This window comes from Myxocyprinus asiaticus, chromosome 10 (assembly GCF_019703515.2).
Source record: "Myxocyprinus asiaticus isolate MX2 ecotype Aquarium Trade chromosome 10, UBuf_Myxa_2, whole genome shotgun sequence".
Lineage (NCBI taxonomy): Eukaryota > Metazoa > Chordata > Actinopteri > Cypriniformes > Catostomidae > Myxocyprinus > Myxocyprinus asiaticus.
The window spans coordinates 36,340,609-36,359,634 of record NC_059353.1 but is presented as its reverse complement, the minus strand read 5'-3'; the positions used below and the strand labels follow the sequence as shown (position 1 = coordinate 36,359,634).

At 37.4% G+C, this 19,026-nt stretch overlaps 1 protein-coding gene across 3 annotated transcripts in view; it reads right to left on the bottom strand.

The window, feature by feature from the left end:
- LOC127446901 (calcipressin-1-like) overlaps nt 1-19,026 on the bottom strand; it is a 31,043-nt gene that overhangs the window by 2,024 nt on the left and 9,993 nt on the right. For 2 of the 3 annotated variants that reach the window (XM_051708219.1, XM_051708217.1), the window contains 2 exons: nt 1,863-2,036; nt 149-308 (listed from right to left, as the gene is read on the bottom strand). In XM_051708219.1, the coding sequence (XP_051564179.1) occupies nt 149-308; nt 1,863-2,036 (334 nt within the window). Of the gene's footprint in view, nt 1-148; nt 309-1,862; nt 2,037-3,049; nt 3,562-19,026 lie in introns of those variants that run through there. The other variant, XM_051708218.1, reaches the window with a different exon arrangement.

Sequence of the window (19,026 nt, the reverse complement as noted above, 5' to 3'; positions counted from 1 at the left end):
AACGAGCCCGCGGGTTGGCCTACAAATTATGTAAGGAAAAGACAGCTTTACTTGTGTGTGCTTCACGGTTTTTCAATGATCTTACTTAAATCAGACTAGAAAATGGATTAACAGTCAGTGGGAATGTGAGATGCTACGTGTGCAGTACCTGGCCCAAGTTTGGCGATGGCACACAGAAGGTCATAGTTAAGTACAGGTGTGGCGTCCTTGGACTGCTCCCAACCTACAGGAGGTGATGGAGGAGGGGAGAGGAGGAACTGCTTATCTGGTTTAGGAGGTTCAAGGCGTGGACTGCCAATGTGCACGGACTAGAAAAAAGGCAAGTTGGACAAAGAAATATACGTTTATTTACTGAAGCTTAATATGAATAATCATTGCACTTAAAGGCTGACAAATAATATTAGGAATGTTATGCCTCACTCCTTGTGCTAACCAGGTGTGACATGATAAATAGTTGAAATATAAATAAATAAATAAAAATATTTTTGTCAGGATAGGTATCCTTGCCCATACAGAAATCTTATTGGTCCTCAATCATGCTCCACACAGCTGTACACTGAACATCAACTTTGTTCTGATTGGCTTCCGATTCACTTTCAGCGAGGAAGTGACGCATTAAATATGTTGCGTCACATTCAGGGTTTTTTTCTGCATTGTGGCAAAACACTCCGCTGGATTATTTTGACATGAGCCAAAATAAAAGTTTTTCAAATACACATCACCACCCTTTTCTAAAATGTATCACAACTTTACAGAAGTAACAGTAACTGTGGTATTTTAACAAAAATTTTGCTGTTTCATATTAAATATGCTAATCTATTAGGTGGAATATATTGGACTTTTTTTATTTCAACTGTGGCAGTTGTAGTTAAAGTTTCTAAATGTGTTTAGGCTACTGTTTTTCATAAATAATTTTCAACAAAATATATATTTTCAAAAATATTTTTCATAAATTCAGCAAGACTAGTTATAATATTTTTACTGTCCCTTGAAAAGAACACTTTACTGAGACGGGACTGTGCTAGTGAAAATATTTGTTTCCAACTCCATTACAAATATTGTTTTTCTTTCATCAGGCTCTCAATAATTTAGCAATTCATAATAAAGTACACTTTGGGAATATCAAAAGGCAAACAAGGCCAGTTTCCTAATATCAAAAATCATTTAAACAGAACACATATTAGACAGGAGGAAAACTTTGTCCATAATTTGTCGATAATTCTTGGAGGTCCAGACTTTAAACTTGTACTTGCCCTTATATTTACAGTACAATGCCATAAGCATAGGTAAGACCATGGATGGTCCCTCATTTCTGTGGTCAGGTCAATGTAGCTAATGTAGCTAAAAAATAAATTCTAGAAATAAGGTGTTAGTTAAATTAAGTTTCATTTTATTTCACATAGCATCTTAAAGTAAAAAATTGTGTGTTGAACACAAAAGGTTCCATATATTTAGATGGTAAAAAAATAAATATTATTGAACATAAACATGAAACACAATTAAGTAATTAACTATGAATTAAATGCAATTATGCAATAAACCAACTTCAAGCATGTGGATGACTGTGTATGTCAGTCACCACCAAAGACCATTTTTGACCCAGAAAAAACCCTGACATTTGGTTAGGACATGGTGTTGTGTTACAGATGACTAAGTAAGAGATAATGTACAGTCAGCAGGTCATTATCGGAAAATAAAATATGATATGGACCAGGACACAAAGCAGACAAGAAATGTTAATTTGAGGATATTTTTTTAAGGAAGTGACCATGGGGTGTAATGAAACCAGACATACAACTAGCTCAGCTAGGAATACACACACACACACTCACACATACAGACTCTTTTATTAGGTGACATACCTGGGCAAAATAGAGTCGAACCTCCCTGCCATTAAAGTCACTTTTGTGCAGTTTTGCTCTTGCCTCCGTAGCTGCCATAGCATCGGTAAAATTAATCCTTGCCCGACGGAAACTCTTAAAATACTGGAAGGTGATGTTGCTGTCAAATGCATGGAACAGCTCCTCGAAACTGGTCTGCGGATGAGAAAAAAAGCATCTTAATTTAATACATTTGGCTTTGCGACTGTACCAATCAGGCATTATAATGCTGAATTAATTTTTTGCGGGATACAGACAGATTGATATTCAGTAAACGTTTTTATAATAAACCGTACTGACGCACACAGTGCTAATTTAATACACATCCTAAAATGACCACGTCTGTCAGTGCCCGGGAAGATATTGGTTTCCAAGGTAACAGAGAGACTTAATGCAAGCTGTGAACGCACAGACGGACATGACAAAAATAGTCCTAATGGACCATTTGAAGCTACACAGACTAGTATAGTAGACTATGGACCACAAATACGGAGTTATTTCTGTTGTGTATATGTATGTATATGTGAGCATATGCATTTGTGCATAACAGTTTACGTCATTTTTGAATTTCCCATATTTTCCAGTCACATAACTTATTTAGCCCACCCCACAGCTCATTCACTGTTTCCACAGCCTCCTCTTCCATGATCTAACCTGTACTATAACCAAACATTTAGTTCATTAGATAAATAAGTTTAAAAAATGTATTTTAAGCATTAATATGTATCTACATAACTGTTTACTGAGTAATAATAATGAACTACATGTACATGCTGTTTTAATTTTGTGGGAAATGCTTATTGTTACTGGAATTATAGGAACATTGTAATATAAAGTATTAATATATAAATACATAATAAAAACACATAAGTAGGTTATTTATTCAATGACAAATCTGACAGAAAGCACAAATCAAATTAGTCACCAATAAAGACCAGAGGTCATATGAAACTATCAAACACTTTGCCACATGTCTACATTAGCTGTCTAATATCTTTCTATCATCTGTTCATCCTTTGTGCTTGATCAATCACTGAAATAACGTGCATTTTAGGAGTTGTAACAAGCATGTAACATTTAATTAAAGGATAAATCTAACTTGAGGTTGTAAAGCACCAAATTGTAGATTTACACACTGGAAGCAGAGTACTACATCCATGAAGCCTTACCCTCTCCACAGGACTGTTAAACATATCTGGATCCTCTAAGGAAGCGATAAGGCAGAAAGGATTGCACTTCATGGTTTTCAGATGCATAATTGATGCCTGTAGACGGATCCTCCGCAGGACTTGAGAGGTTAGAGAATGTAAAGGGCAGGAGGGACTGAGACGCGTCCGTTTTGCCTTCCCCAGCGTGAGGACAGGAATGAAGCCTGCTTCAGGAAACAAATGCTATGAATTCCCCTTCCTGACTGTCCTTTTCAGAGTCTCAGTCGAGGCCAAGACTGCAGTTGATGCAAGACTGTGCCAGCAGAGAGCCTTGAATGTTTTCAGAGAGTAAATGTGTCAAAGCTGAACTGAGCAATGCTAACGACTGTTGATAAAGGTAAAGTGTCCTTGTATTGTGGTCATGTAACACTGTTTGGTTGAGAGAGAATATTCTGGAAGAGACTGCGCTACTACAACACTGATCAGACGTCTTAAAGGCTTCGTAAGTCTGCAGCTCATTCACCCATAGCCTTTTTATATAAAAGCCTCTCTCAACAGTAGGCTCCACCTACTTTGGGGGAGGGGGGACTCTGCAGGCAGACGCCGACCCACTTTCCCCATTCTGGACTGAAATGGCTGCCTCTGCTGACTAATCACACACTGACACGCATACACACACACCCTGAGAGTGCAAGTGCCTGGAAAATATGTACCACTGCTTTTCCATGGAGCTCAGATCTAGTTCAGCCATTCTCTGCTCAATTCTGACACCATTTCAGGACATGTGCAGTGGTAAAACAATGATATGTATCACTCATCTCATGGTATGTTATCTTTCATGTTGCCCCTCCCATCTGTATGGAAAATATAAATCAGCTGAGCTAGGCAGAAGGGCAGCTGTGTTATCAAGAGCTCCATGCAGCATACTTTCCATGGGTGTTAATTTCCAGTCATCTCTTCCTCATTCCCTCTGTCCAGTGGATTTGTATCTTCATTATTAAAGAGCAGTTTTTTCTTTTGCTATCTGTTTAAATGGCATTCAGTTATCACATTTCAGGCTTATTTTTACACCAGTCTGGATGACATAATTCTCTCCGGGCTGGCAAGTATTACAAACACTATCCATATTCACAGACACACGCACAATTATTAGGCCTACCAGATACAGAAGCTGATGGCTGTACACCTGATGCACAGAGATTCATTGTAATCCTCTATCAAGATAAATATATCAGCTCTGTGTTCTTTCAAAATTGTATAGAGTTGATAACACAACAAAACAGTGGTTCTTGACTGCTGGGTCATGACCCAAAAATGGGTCCCAGGTCTATTTTGATTGGGTCGTTGGCAGCAGGGAAAAAACAATGCTAAATGCAAATAATAAAATAAATACATAAATTTAACGTAGGTTTAATGTAATCTGTTACAATAAGTACATAAGATGGCATATTGAAAATATAATTCATCATATTTTGTCATTATGTGAAGACACCTAGCTGTTTGAAAGGAAGAACTCACCTGGTGTGTATGTGCATCCCTAGAGTGTTGAGCTGAGCACTGTCTCTGTACTGGACAGAAAGCCATGCAGTACTATGTTGGAGTTTGTTGCTGTGATGATTTATGCTTCTTTCCATTAAACTCGGAATTTTGAACTTCCAAAAGTGCAATGGAACACCACTCAGCTTGGAAACTCGTGCGGAAATCTACAACTCCAATTTTAACGTCACGCAAACATGTCGGCACCCTGGGAGATTTACAGAGTCAATGATAAACATTCCCTCTTATAAAATAATATACATCAATGACTCAAAGTTTCTACTTTACATGATGATAAATCTTGTTTATCAAATGTCTGCAGAGGTAGGTAGGTGTTCAAAACACTGTAAATAATTAGGGATACATAGATACCGATACTGGTATTGGAATTGGGTCCGATACCGCGCTCATGGACTGGTACTTGTACATGTAAAAATGCTCCGATACCATAACCCGATACCATCTGACAAACGAATGTCATTACGTAAACATTCAGAACTCAGATTAATATCAGGTCAATTCCTAGTGAGATTATTTAACAGCAAAAGCTGCGATTTAATGAGATAAATAGTTAGTTTGCACGTGCAGCATTTTAAATGTGAGTGCTTGTGAATGTGTAGTGACTGGCTTTTCTGAATTGGGAATCTGCCATCATTATGTCAGAGCTCCTTGGTCTAATAACACAGAAACATTTCAAAATAAAAGTTCTGCCAAAAAGAAAGCTCAATTTAAATAAAAAAGTACTACAGAAATAGATCACTACTGTATAGTTATGTAATATTCACAGTTATACTACTACTACTACTACTAATAATAAATCAATAGTAACTGTATTATATTTAAGCAATAGCTCACATCTGTGATGTGCTGTTATGCAGCACTTTTTTGACAAAAATAACTCCAATGTTGTATTTAGGATTGTGCTGTGAGGTTCTATATAAAATCACTTCATTTGATAAAAAAATAATACAATGTCATGTTGAAAATTAATTGTTATACTTTCATTTGATTAAAGTTTTAATTTATTTGATGATAAAATTGAAATAAACAGCTGATATTGAGTTAAAAAAAAAAAAAAAAAAAAAAAACAGGTATCGGACTCAGTATTGGCGAGTACTAAAAAAAGTAACGGTAGTCGTACTCGTTCTCCAAAAAATGGTATCAGGACATCCATATAAATAATACTCTCTTTTGATTTTCGTAAACCTGTAGAACAAATGCTAGCATTGCAGCATTGTTTATCATTTTGGTTGCTATGTGGCATCTTTTGTTGACAATCAAGGTATTGCTGAAAATCAAAAAGTAATCAATATCAAAATTAAAAATAAGGCCCCTTTTTGACACGTTTGTGTATAGTTGTCAATGAATTTCAAATTGAGTGAAAAGTCACGTCACACATTTTCATGATCGATCATTGTTTTCACGATCAATCATTGCTATCACTTCTCAAGTACATGTGCCTATCCCTAATTTCTAGTGTTTATTTAACCAGGAAATTGCCCCGATACTTAAAACGAGCTACGTAAATATCATTTAGCAAAAATGGAGATATAGTAATGTGATTCTATGAGACCAAGTTGGGTTAGAATGTTTGCAAATTGCTGTGCCTAAGTAATTCATTATAATAATAATACCTTTAAATGTGTTTGATTTTAAGGACATTTTTGTTTATATTTGTACAATAACAAATTTTGGTGCTATGCTGGGTCTCCACTTGATGTCTAGTATAAAATCTGGTTTCTAAAGCAAAACTAGTTCAGAGCCACTGCTATAAAAAAGAAAAAAAGAAAATAAAAAGAAAAAAGTGTGCATCTCAAACATGCATCTGAACTTTAATAGGTGATTTAAAATCTATGATAAACATGATTTCAAAATCTCTGGGATCTCTTGCCACTTTAGTGGAGAGCAAAGAGAACAGAAATGGGGAGATGGAGAGAATTGAGGAGAAGAGAAAAAAACAAGTTGAGGCAGATTCGACCTTGCATTGCCTAAATAAGCAGCACAGATCAACGTGTTGGATCAAGTGTCCTAACTGCTATGCCATAGCTTCAAATGGATTTTAACACAGAGAACTGGACATAACTGACTAACTCTGGGTATTCTCAAGTCCACACACATACACTTCCACAAATTTCTTTAAACTATATTAATTTCAAATTACAATAACACATTGAAGTGAAAATACATGCTAGTCATTCTTCCCATATCATTCACTCAAACTTTTCTCCTCTCTATCTAATTTAAGTTTTCATGTTTGAGATAAGCACAGAGATGTGTACTCTAGCCGTAAGCACCTGTCACTCATGTGTGCAAATGTTTCAGTCCATAAGCTGGGTACATTGTTCCAGTGGAACCATGAGGGAATGGAAAAGCAAGAAACATGGAAGGAATCCAGGGTGGAAAATGGTGAGCAGAGCAGTGTTATGTTGTGTTGCGGTACTTTTAATACGGGTGGAAAGAGTCTGACAGGTATTATTATGCATATAACATAAACACTTAATTCAGTTAAGTAGCATACAACATAAACATTCAGTTCAGTTGAGTTCAGCTGCATTAAATAGTTATCTGAGGATCCAGAAATATAGGTCACAGAATTTTATGTCCATCAAAGTAACGACAAATGAATTTATCCATTTTATTTTTTGACACATCACAACAGGCCACTCAGAGTAAACACAGTGACTGTAGGTTGTTTATGGTTAATTTTTATATTAAGTATTAAATATAAGCATTGAAATAAAAATCAAATGATATTTGGTCACTGTGTGCATATACAATGTGTATGTTATCTATTTTATGACAGCAAAAAGTGGCTCAGACAATCATATTTATAACGTAATATAGCTGCAAGCAGTGATTAACAAGGTTCAAGCCTTTAAGGTCCTTTAAATTCACATGCAACAGATATTAAGTATTAATTAGATATCACACAGATATGGTATTTTTTACATTCCTGACTGTAATGGTGCCACCAAAAGGCATAGGTACGCAATTTTTTCATGTGTCCTCAGAATGACCCCATACATAATTGACTCAAATTCTGTGAAAAAATCTCATTCCATTCAAGAGTTTAAGTAAAAGTGGCCACACCCTATGCTTACGTTTTGGTGTAGCTTTGCGACGATGAATTGAAAGTTACAACTTTTTTTGATAATTATTAATAATGGGACTCCAGAGAATCTTTCTGCACTGGTTTGGTTCCAATCAGGTAGCTGCTAAAAGATGATTCAAGATTTGCGGCTGTCCTCACAGGCCAAGCACATATGGAAAAATGACAAAAACAATCTGATTTGACAGGAAACCCTAACTCAAACCCTAACTGCCTTCAGAGGGCTGACGGTATATTCACTGTTCTCTTACAAACTCATTCATGTTTTATTGTAGGTAAATTTTATATCTAAACCACCTCAGCTGAAAGTTTACTCCATAACTGAGATTTAAATCAGAGTTTAAAGTAATGGAGCAACCGGATTAAAGTCAATTCAGATTTACTGTGAAATCTAAATCTAAATCTAAATCTAAAACGATGATTTAAATGTAACCCTGATTTTTTTTTTAAATAAAGTTTTCTTTTAAATAAAGTTTGGTGCAACAGAATTATCAGATAAACCTTGATTGAATCTAAATATAAAATCAATCCTGGTTGGTGCAACCCAACCTTAGTCTACCTTTAATTACTCTTTTAAGACCCTTTGAATGATTTATAGTTATGTGGCTCCCTCTGTTGGACAAACAGTACTGCCTTATATGCCTATGAAGTCCTTAAATACAGTTGAGAAATGAGGTATTTCTTATGTTACAGACATGCCAAATTGATGAAATTTTGCATGTTACCTCAGAATGTTCTTTTGTGCATGTACACTAAGTTTTGGTAAGTTTAAAAAATGTGCTTATAAGATATGGGTCAATTAGTCATAATAGGCCATCCCCAAAAACCTATCGGCTAATATCTTCTGTACAATTTACCATATCAACATTCTTTTGATAACTTTTTGTCTGGAATGTCTGTAGATAATGTATACAAAGTTTTGAGTGAATCAGGCAAACAGCCTAGGATGAGTTTGAAAAAGTAAGTTTTTCAAAAAATAAAAATAGCGGAAATGGAAATTCATGTGGCCACATGATTTGGAGTGACTGATGGATTCACAGAAATAAAATAAAAAATGTTTTATCCTATACAGTTCTGGAGTTAATTCAACTGCTTTGAGCACAGTTGCACATTTAGAATTTTCATAAGTTATAGCACCCCCTAGCATCAAAAATGAATGAAACTCGGCGTGTTACCATTATCTTGTCTATGTGTACAAAGTTTTGTTAAGTTTGAAAATTGCGCTCACAAGATACAGGTTAATTAGTCATTATAGGCCACGCCCCAAAACATATTTGGTTATATCTTCAGAACGATATGACGTATCAAAATTATTTTGATACATTTTTGTCGGGAGGGTCTGTAAATGATATATACTACGTTTTGTGAAAATCGGGCAAATGGCTTAGAACGAGTTCGAAAAAGTAGGTTTTTCAAAAAATTGAAATTGGAGAAAACTTTTCTTGTGGAAATGAAAATGCAAGTGACCATATGTTTTGGGGGCACTGGTGGATTCAGAGAATCTACAAATCTTTATTGTAGCCTATACGGTTCCGGATATATTAGCAAAAATACAAATTAGCTAATTATAGCCCCACCGTGTGGCTGATTGTCACAATTTGATATGCAGCTTCGTGTAGATACCCTGCATGTGTATAGTAATTTCCATAACCCACGGCCATTCCCAATATGAGTTATAAGGTGCTGAAAATTGATTGGCCATTGCCGTCCATTTTTGTTAATTTTTCGAAAAAATTTTTTACGAATATGTTAGCATTTGAACCAAAGAAGATGCATATTTAATTTGAACTTTGTTGCTCAAACAGCTGCAAAGTTATCACAGTTTTTTAGTTGCAGCGCCCCCCTAGGGGCAGAATTGTAAGAAAATTTCCTGACATCTTCTAAACATCCTGTTGACTATGTGTACCGAGTTTGTTTACGTTTGGAGTTTGCATTGAGTAGATATTGATCAATTACTCAAATCACGTTAAACCGAAGGAATTATATCGTTAATATCTTCGGAACGATTTGACGTATCAAAATTATTTTTGATACATTTTGTCAGAGGGGTCTGTAGATGATGAATACCTAATTTCATGCCAATCGGACTAACTGTCTAGGAGGGGTTCGAAAAAGTGTGTGTGTGTGTGTGTTGGGGGGGGGCGGTATTTGTGATATGTGAAGTTTAGTGTCTCCATGACTTACAGTCTCATATGCCCAGACACTTTTAGGGCAAAAAAACGGGCAAAGGTTCACGCCATTGAAGCAGTTTAATAATTAATCAATAATTCAATTACATATGTGCTTGTTGTAAGATATCACCAAAAACAGTGAAAAAATTTCATTATGTTCATAACCATGACCCTTCGGGCTTGAACCCCTAATAATAAAAACCTATGATAGGGTTTCTAGCCCTTCAGGCTTGAACCCCTAATTACTATTATAAAGTCTTAAATTTTTTTACTCAAGTGTTGCATAATGTGAAGCAGTTATTTGTTATAAATAATCTAAACTTTTGGTTTGCACCCATCAAGTTCCATATGAAATTTTTAAAAAAAGGATACGTACGTTACATTTCTAAAGTATTCAATAAAAAATAGGCACTGCTCCATGGTTATGTACTCCACAACATATCTGGATTGATTTCCAGCAAAAATAACTGTATATTGTGATACTGTTGTGGTGATATAAAATTGCTCACTGTGATACAAGATTTTGGTCATACAACCCTAGGCTAATATTACCAACTTGACCACTGAGTGCAAGTGGGACACTTAACTTCAAGTTCTGAAGCACCAATTGAGGAAGTGCGCTCTAAAAAAGTTTCTAAATGAGTCAAAGTGTTTTCTTTCTAAGCCCCTGACTGTGGTTATGATATCAGAATGGGTTTGTACACGGAATGAATTCATCTGACTCATTTAAGAAAACAGCTTACATTTTCCACTGAACAGACACCAAGCTGAGTTTATGACAGCTTGAGGGGCCGTGTCGCACAATGCAAGTGTAAAAACTCCAAGACTTTCCACAGTAACCAAAGTGGATTATTTTATCATGAGACAATCAGCTGACTGAATTACACCCCAAAAAAAAACAAAAAAAAAAACAAGCACATTTATTGCCATCAAGAAAGATTATTCAGTGCTGTGCAAAAGTTTTAGGCATTTGCATAGTGAGGATGTCTTAAAAAATAATGACATAAATAGTTTTCATTCATCACTTATTGTCATACAAAGTCCAGTAAATATAAACAAGCTAAATCAATATTCGGTGTAACCACCTTTGCCTTTAAAACAGCCCCAATTCTCCTAGGTACACTTGGACAGTTTTTTTTGGTTGTTGGCAAATAGGATGTTCCAAGCTTCTTGGCGAATTCACCACAGTTCTTCTATCTATTTAGGCTGTCTCAGTTGCTTCTGTCTCTTTATGTAATCTCATACTGACATGATGTTCAGTAGGGGGCTTTGTGGGGGCCATGACATCTGTTGCAGGGCTCCCTGTTCTTCTATTCTAATCTTTTCTATTTGCAAAAGTAATGTTTGGGAGTCTAACATTTATATTTCCTATTGACACACTAAAGCTGAAGATATAAATAACCATCTTAAGACAAATGCTTTTGTGAAACACCTTATGTGCCTAAGAATTTTGCACAGTACTGTACATTAGGCAGTATGCAGAGCTGAATAAAACATTGGATATTAGGCTTATATTTTTAAAGCTGAAGTGTGTCTTTATCGATGTTAAACTACTTTCTCTTAACCAAGCCTTATTGAAGACCAGTATGTGAGTGGAGCAGAGTTGAAACAGCATGATTTTTGAAAATCTGATCGTCATTGTTTTCCCACAATTTCATAATGAACCGAAAATATTTGTACACTTCTAATAATAACATAAAAGATCTCTAATGTCGTGTTTTGCACCGTTGCTTCATATGTGCGCATGCTCACACACACACATGCACTAAAACCAATTATCTAACGTTAACATTATTACCAGCGGCTCAGACAACGTAACTATTTTCAGCATCTGAGGAGCAAGTTCAACACAGGTAACCACTTTTGCTTCAGTTCTTTGATGGCTCACAGGGCTCAACATTAACGCTAATCACAAGTGGATTTTTGAAGAGGCAAGTAAAAGAGAATTTTACTTGGCCGACCAGACAAGCAGACTGATTAAAACGTCAATAACAAAAAAATAACCAGCTATATTTGTGATAGCCTAGGCCTGTGTCACTTATTAGAAAGTTAATATAATGCGCACCTTAATGGTCAAATACATTTCAAAATTCTGCCAAAATGCCCGTCTTGGTGAGGTATTCATGTAAACACAGAGGGTGATGTCTAAACTGAGTGTAAACAGCAGAGGAAAAAAGCGGATTTGTATTCAAATGACTTAATTGTAAGTAGAAATGTAAGCTAATAGACCTGCTGCTGTCTAGTGTGTCATTATTATAATCAAACAACCAGAACAAGAAAACAAGAAAACACTCACTGCCCTTGACTGGGTTACTTTAGTAGCTTTAAAAAGTATTAATGTATTATAATCATACAGTGAATATCAGTAGTAGTTTTATGTTATATTTCATTCTGAATGTTTCCTTGAATACTTGATAGCCTACTGCTGTTAAAAACTTTTAAAGCTGTTAAAAAAGCACTGAATTTGAATATTTTTTGTTCTATTATTTGTAATTCTATTTATTGCTGTTTTTTTATTGTTATTTTATTACTGACTGTTTACTAGTCTTCAATAATTACTTAAGAACTTGAAACCATTCTTCCATAATTAGCATATTAGTTAGTGTTATTATTTGTTGTGGTTTTGAAGCTGGTATTGAGAATCATCAAATTACACTACCGACTACAGATAATTTGGTATTGTGATAATGTATAGACTTTATTGTACATGGTAGATCTTGCTGCAGTAACATGATGAAAAAGTAGATCTCATTCTATAGAACTATGAGCATCCCTTCTGTTAATGGTGGTGATGGAGGCTTTACTTTATTTGACTACCATACATAACATAAACTAATTATCATATGACAATAGTCTCCTCCCCTACCCAGTGCAGTTTACATTTCTGTTGCAGAAAATTGAATTGATTGCATAGGTACACTATTAGGTTGGGCATCTGTTATACGTTTACAAAAATATACAACATAAACTTTGACATGTTATTTGAGCATGTAACTTAAATGTCTTTTTAACTTGTAACTTTTTAACATGTAACTTTTTTACTCAGACAAGTGAATGACCAATTTACTTGTCCGGAGGACAAGCACATGACAATGCTTACTGTCGAGCCCTGGCTCAAATGTATGCTCTAGTCGATTTTGTGTTTTGACTATTTGTGAACTGCGTTAAACTCCGTCTCGTTTATGCTTTGTGGGTGTGACTGTTTTGCCGTGTCATCGCCATTCATATCTATACAACCAATGTGTTTATGATTAAATTACTACTAGAGCACAAAATTGTTTACAAGAACACAAAGTTCTTCATAGATCAAGCCTCTTGATTTTGCTCTTAAAGTGCACCAGATTGATGCATTTAACTTTAAAATGTACAACATTTTCCTAGAGAGTCTGAGGTCCACCCACCACAGTCTCACAAAATCCTCTGGGAAACACTATTGTGTTCATTCTCGCTCCCTATTATTGAGTTAAGCTCGCCTTCAACTACATGTTCGTGTCTCGGCTCCGTCGCTTGCTACGTCAGCTGGTATATATTGAAAATGAATGACGGCGAAGGAGAACGCAATAGGGGAGGTGACTGCCACAACCAAATGTTTGTTGTGGAAACTTAACAGACATATCTAGAAAACACAATAATATTTTTTCACATGTGGAAGAAAATCTAAATGTCAGTAATACATCTCACTCTGTCTCCCCCCTATTAAATATTTTGAATAATCATATTTTCATTCTAATCTAATGCATCACCATCTCAACTTTCTTATGTCCCGCGTGAAATAGAATTGAACTTTTAACAACCTTAAACACCAACTGAACTTTTCAATTTGTTAATATTGTGTAGACTTGAATTGATTGCCATTTAAAATTTATTTTAGTGCCGTAATTTATGCAATTTACATTTGCGGATAAAGCATCTCAGCAAATGCCAGCCGAGAGAGGTTGATTTAAAATATTTAAAATATTCAAAAGCTTGCATTTCTTAAAGTAAACTAAGCATTGGACATATAGTTTTGATAGTCTTATCTAGTCTTGATTAAAAACAAAAGTGTAGAACATTCTGAGACTGTCATTCAACCTACCTTTTTTATCATTCACAGAATTATAGGGCAAGGTTAATTTATCATTTAAATAATGAAAGGGCAATAATAGAAATGGCAATAATACCTAGGCCTAATAATGTTTTATTTATTTTTTCATTTGGTAATTTATTCAATTAACTTAATTTAAAGTTGTTTTTTTTCTCGTTGTGGTATTTTTTATTTCCGTTTGGTAGTTGATTTATTTGATTTAATTTAATGTTTTTTTTTTGTTTTTTTTCTCGTACTGGTACTTTTTTTTTTCATTTAGTAATTTATGTTTTTAAATGTATTTCATGGGGGTTTTTCGTTTGGTAATTTATTTAATCCAGAAAATGTTGCAAACAAGTTCAAAAATAATTTACTATAGACTTGGGCTAATGTAAGTGTTCTAATAAAGCACATTGTAGCTTTTCTCCTAGTATTGTGTATTTATATTTTTAATACATCTTCCGCATGGAGGTTTGTGATATTTAAAAGCATACTGAAATAACTTTATAGTAGAACAGTAGTAAGGCGAAAATTTTGCATGGAATGAACACAGAGTGGTGTTTCTCTTATCCAAGGAATTTCAAGCGAATATGCCATAAACGCTTTGTTTGTGTGTCTCATTTTCTGGTGCAATGGTGCATTATGTGAGCACTCCAAATGAACTCAGACCACCACTGTCCTGCACCATGGACCACACTCAGAGCAGCTCCTGAAGATTAGCTATGTGATATATACTGCGGAAGTGTAGATAAGGATTTTGATAGTGAACACAAAGCAAAATTAGTGTAATGGCAAATGTTCATGGTCACTGCCGATTCATACACTCAGGGTTAATGACATGCATTGATACATAGGAGATGAGCCGGTTACTCTGTTACTGTGGAAATAATGGAAAATGGCAGCAGTTTATGTGGATATGTGGAAATTGCGTAAATTATCCAAAATTGCAAGCTACCGTAAATAAAGCTGAGAGTGGTTGAATTTACAATATTTCTTGCAATCTGTGAATACTGTGGCTCTTTGGTGAAATCAAAACATTGCTCTGTGTGAACTATCCCTTTAAGACTTAATCCAACAATGTTAAATGTTAATTATCTTATACGCTTTGCATTGAAAACATGCCAAACACATGAAAAGAAGTTTGTTCCAAGCAGATCACAAAACTGCATGTATTGCATTAGTTTGTTTATGGCTCTGTCACAGTAGATTGGCCAGTACAAAGAACTGAGGTTGGAAGATGGCACTACAATGATAAGTGAAGTTAAGATTGTTTACTGGGGCAGAGAAGATCTGCATATGCATTATGAAGGGTAAAAAAACGAATCCTAAAAATACACGCAAAAAAACTGCTGAAAAATACAACAAACAAAACTGTGTATTCCAGTTGAACCTCTTTGTACAAACATGTAGCTTATTAAAGCAATAAGCCATGAGGATGTGTGTTGAAATGACTTTATCACAGTTAAGGGCTGACACTTATGAATTTGAACGCAAATGCTTCTGGCTATTGTCATTCCAAAATATGTCCGAGTGCAATTCACAATGCAGTTATAAAGATAAGTACACGCCCTCCTCAATCAGTATGTTTACATTCACTTTAAAAGTTTGACTTCAGTGGAATAATTCATCTTTTTAAAATGTCATGCAAATGCTTTAGTCAGACTTAAATCGCACCTGTCTGATTTCTGCGAAGCTGGACTAACAGAGATTATAGCTCAGCTTCATCCAGCACACACGTTAATCGGACCACAATTGGCCTAAGTGTTTTGTGCATGCTCCGAAAGTCAGACGTGCCACATGATGCGTATTTAACACTTCCTAAGCTGGCGAGTAACGATGCTGACTTCCACACCTGGAGTCGCGAGTTCGAATCCAGGGCATGCTGAGTGAGGTCTCCTAAGCAACCAAATTGGCCCGGTTGCTTGGGAGGGTAGAGTCACATGGGGTAACCTCCTCGTGGTCACTATAATGTGGTTCGCTCTCGGTGGGGCGCGTGGTAAGTTGTGCTTGGATGCCGCGGAGAATAGCGTGAAGCCTCCACGTGTGCTATGTCTCCGCGGTAAATGCACTCAACAAGCCACATGATAAAATGCACAGATTGACGGTCTCAGACTCGGAGGCAACTGAGATTCGTCCTTCACCACCCGGATTGAGGCGAGTCACTACGCCACCACGAGTAGCACCATTTGCTACTGGCAAATGTTCAGTCTCTGGATAACAAGTTCTGCGAGCTGAAAGCGTGGATCTCTTTCCAACGAGAGACGAGGGACTGCTGCATTATCTGCCTTACAGAAACTTGGATGTCTGTGGAGATTCCAGACTCAGCCATTGAACCCGCGGGGTTCTCCGTGCACCGAGCGGACAGAGCGAAAGACCTCTCAGGTAAAAGCAGAGGTGGTGGTGTATATTTTATGATCAACAAATCCTGGTGTGATCAGAGGAACGTACATTCTATCAAGTCTTTTTGCTCTCCTGATCTGGAATTTCTCATGCATCTGTGTCGACCATTCTGGCTACCGAGGGAATTCACAGCGGTCATTATCACTGCTGCGTACATCCCGCCACAAGCCGAAACAGACCAGGCACTTAAGGAACTGTATGGGAGTATAAGTGAGCAGGAAACTGTGCACCCTGAGGCCGCATTCATTGTGACCGGGGACTTTAATTAAGCCAGTTTCAAATCAGTTGCACCAAAATACCACTAGCACATTAGTTTCAACACACGAGGAGACCGGGTTTTGGACCATTGCTACTCTCCCTTCCGGGATGGCTACAAATCCCTCCCCCACCCACCATTTGGCAAATCGGACCACTCTTCCATTCTGCTTCTGCCCGCTTACAGGCAGAAACTGAAACAGGAAGCACCCACCCTCAGAACGATCCAGTGCTGGTCGGACCAATCAGACTCTATGCTACAAGACTGTTTTGATCACACGGACTGGGAGATGTTCCGGTCTGCCTCTGATGACCAAAAGTGCATGGAGGACGTAGTTCCGACCAGAACAATATGGATCTATCCAAACCAGAAGCCATGGATAAATAGCGATGTTCGCGCGGCACTTAATGTGCGGACCTCCGCTTTCAATTCTGGGAACGCAGAGGAGCATAAACAAGCCAGTTATGCCCTCCGAAAATCAGAACAGCAAAACGCCAGTACAGGAACAATTGAAGGACAGTTTAACACCACCAACTCTAGAAGCATGTGGCAGGGAATTAACACCATCATGGACTTTAAAGGGAATAAAAACTCCGCCATGAACACCGCTGCCTCTCTCCTGGGTGAGCTAAATACTTTTTATGCTCGTTTTGAGGGAAATAACACCGCCCTCACGGAGAGAGCTCTTGCGGCCGAAGCTACAGAGGTTAGTTCACTCTCCGTCTCTGTAGCGGATGTAACCCGATCCTTCAGACGGGTGAATATCCGCAAAGCCGCGGGCCCAGACAGCATTCCAGGCTGCGTCATCAGAGCGTGCGCGAACCAGCTGGCTGGTGTTTTTACAGACATTTTCAACCTTTTCCTCTCTTTGTCTGTAGTCCCCACATGCTTTAAAACATCCACCATTGTGCCTGTTCCAAAGCAATCAAAAATAACTTGCTTAAATGACTGGTGTCCTGTTGCTCTGACCCCAATCATCAGCAAATGCTTTGAGAGACTAATCAGAGATTACATCTGCTCTGTGCTGCCTCTCTCTCTTGACCCATTGCAGTTTGCTTACCGCAACGACCACTCCACTGATGATGCCATTGCATCAACACTACACACTGCTCTCTCCCACCTGGGAAAAAGGAACACTTATGTGAGAATGCTGTTTGTAGACTACAGCTCAGCATTCAACACCATAGTGCCCTCCAAGCTAGATGAGAAACTCTGGGCTCTGGGCTTAAACAGCTTGCTGTGCAGCTGGATCCTGGATTTCCTGTCAAGCAGACGCCAGGTGGTTAGAATAGGCAGCAACATCTCCTCATCACTGACCCTCAACACTGGAGCCCCACAGGGCTGTGTTCTCAGCCCACTCCTGTATTCCCTGTACACACATGACTGTGTGGCAACACATAGCTCCAATGCCATCATTAAGTTTGCTGATGACACGACAGTGGTAGGTCTGATCACTGACAATGATGAAACAGCCTACAGAGAGGAGGTGCACACTCTGACACACTGGTGTCAGAAGCACAACCTCTCCCTCAATGTCAGTAAGACAAAGGAGCTTGTGGTGGACTTCAGAAGAAAAGACAGAGAACACAGTCCCATCACCATCAATGAGCACCAGTGGAGAGAGTCAGCAGCTTCAAGTTCCTGGGTGTCCACATCACTGAGGAACTCACATGGTCCATCCACACTGAAGTCATTGTGAAGAAGGCTCATCAGCGCCTCTTCTTCCTGAGACGGCTGAGGAAGTTTGGAATGAACCGCCACATCCTCACACAGTTCTACACCTGCACTGTAAAGAGCATCCTGACTGGCTGCATCTCCGCCGGTATGGCAATAGCACAGCCCACAACCGCAAAGCACTGCAAAGGGTGGTGCGAACTGCCAGACACATTATCGGAAGTGAGCTTCCCTCCCTCCAGGAAATATATACAAGGCGGTGTGTGAAAAAAGCTCGTTGGATCATCAGATACTCCAGCCACCCGAGCCATGGGCTGTTCTCACTGCTACCATCAGGCAGGCAATATTGCAGCATCAGGACCCACACCAGCCGACTCCATGATAGCTTCTTCTCCCAAGCAATCAGACTTTTGACCTCTTGATCTTCCACGATCAAAATACATCAGCACTGCACTTTATTACTCTTATATCTCACACCGGACTGTCATAAATTATATTATTATTATATATATATTCTCTCTTAACATCTTACTATCAACCGATACTGTACATTCTATATATACTACTATATATACTTTTTTATTTTTATTGAATAATGTGTATCTATATTGTGCGTATTGTATACTGTACAGTGTATGTTATTATTTGTATATTGTTGTGTGTAATTATATGTATATTAGACTTTAAATTGTGTTGTGTTAATTTGATGTTATTGTAAATTGGTATATGTCTCATCACTGTCACAACTGCTATATTGATCGGAACTGCACCCAAGAATTTCACACACCA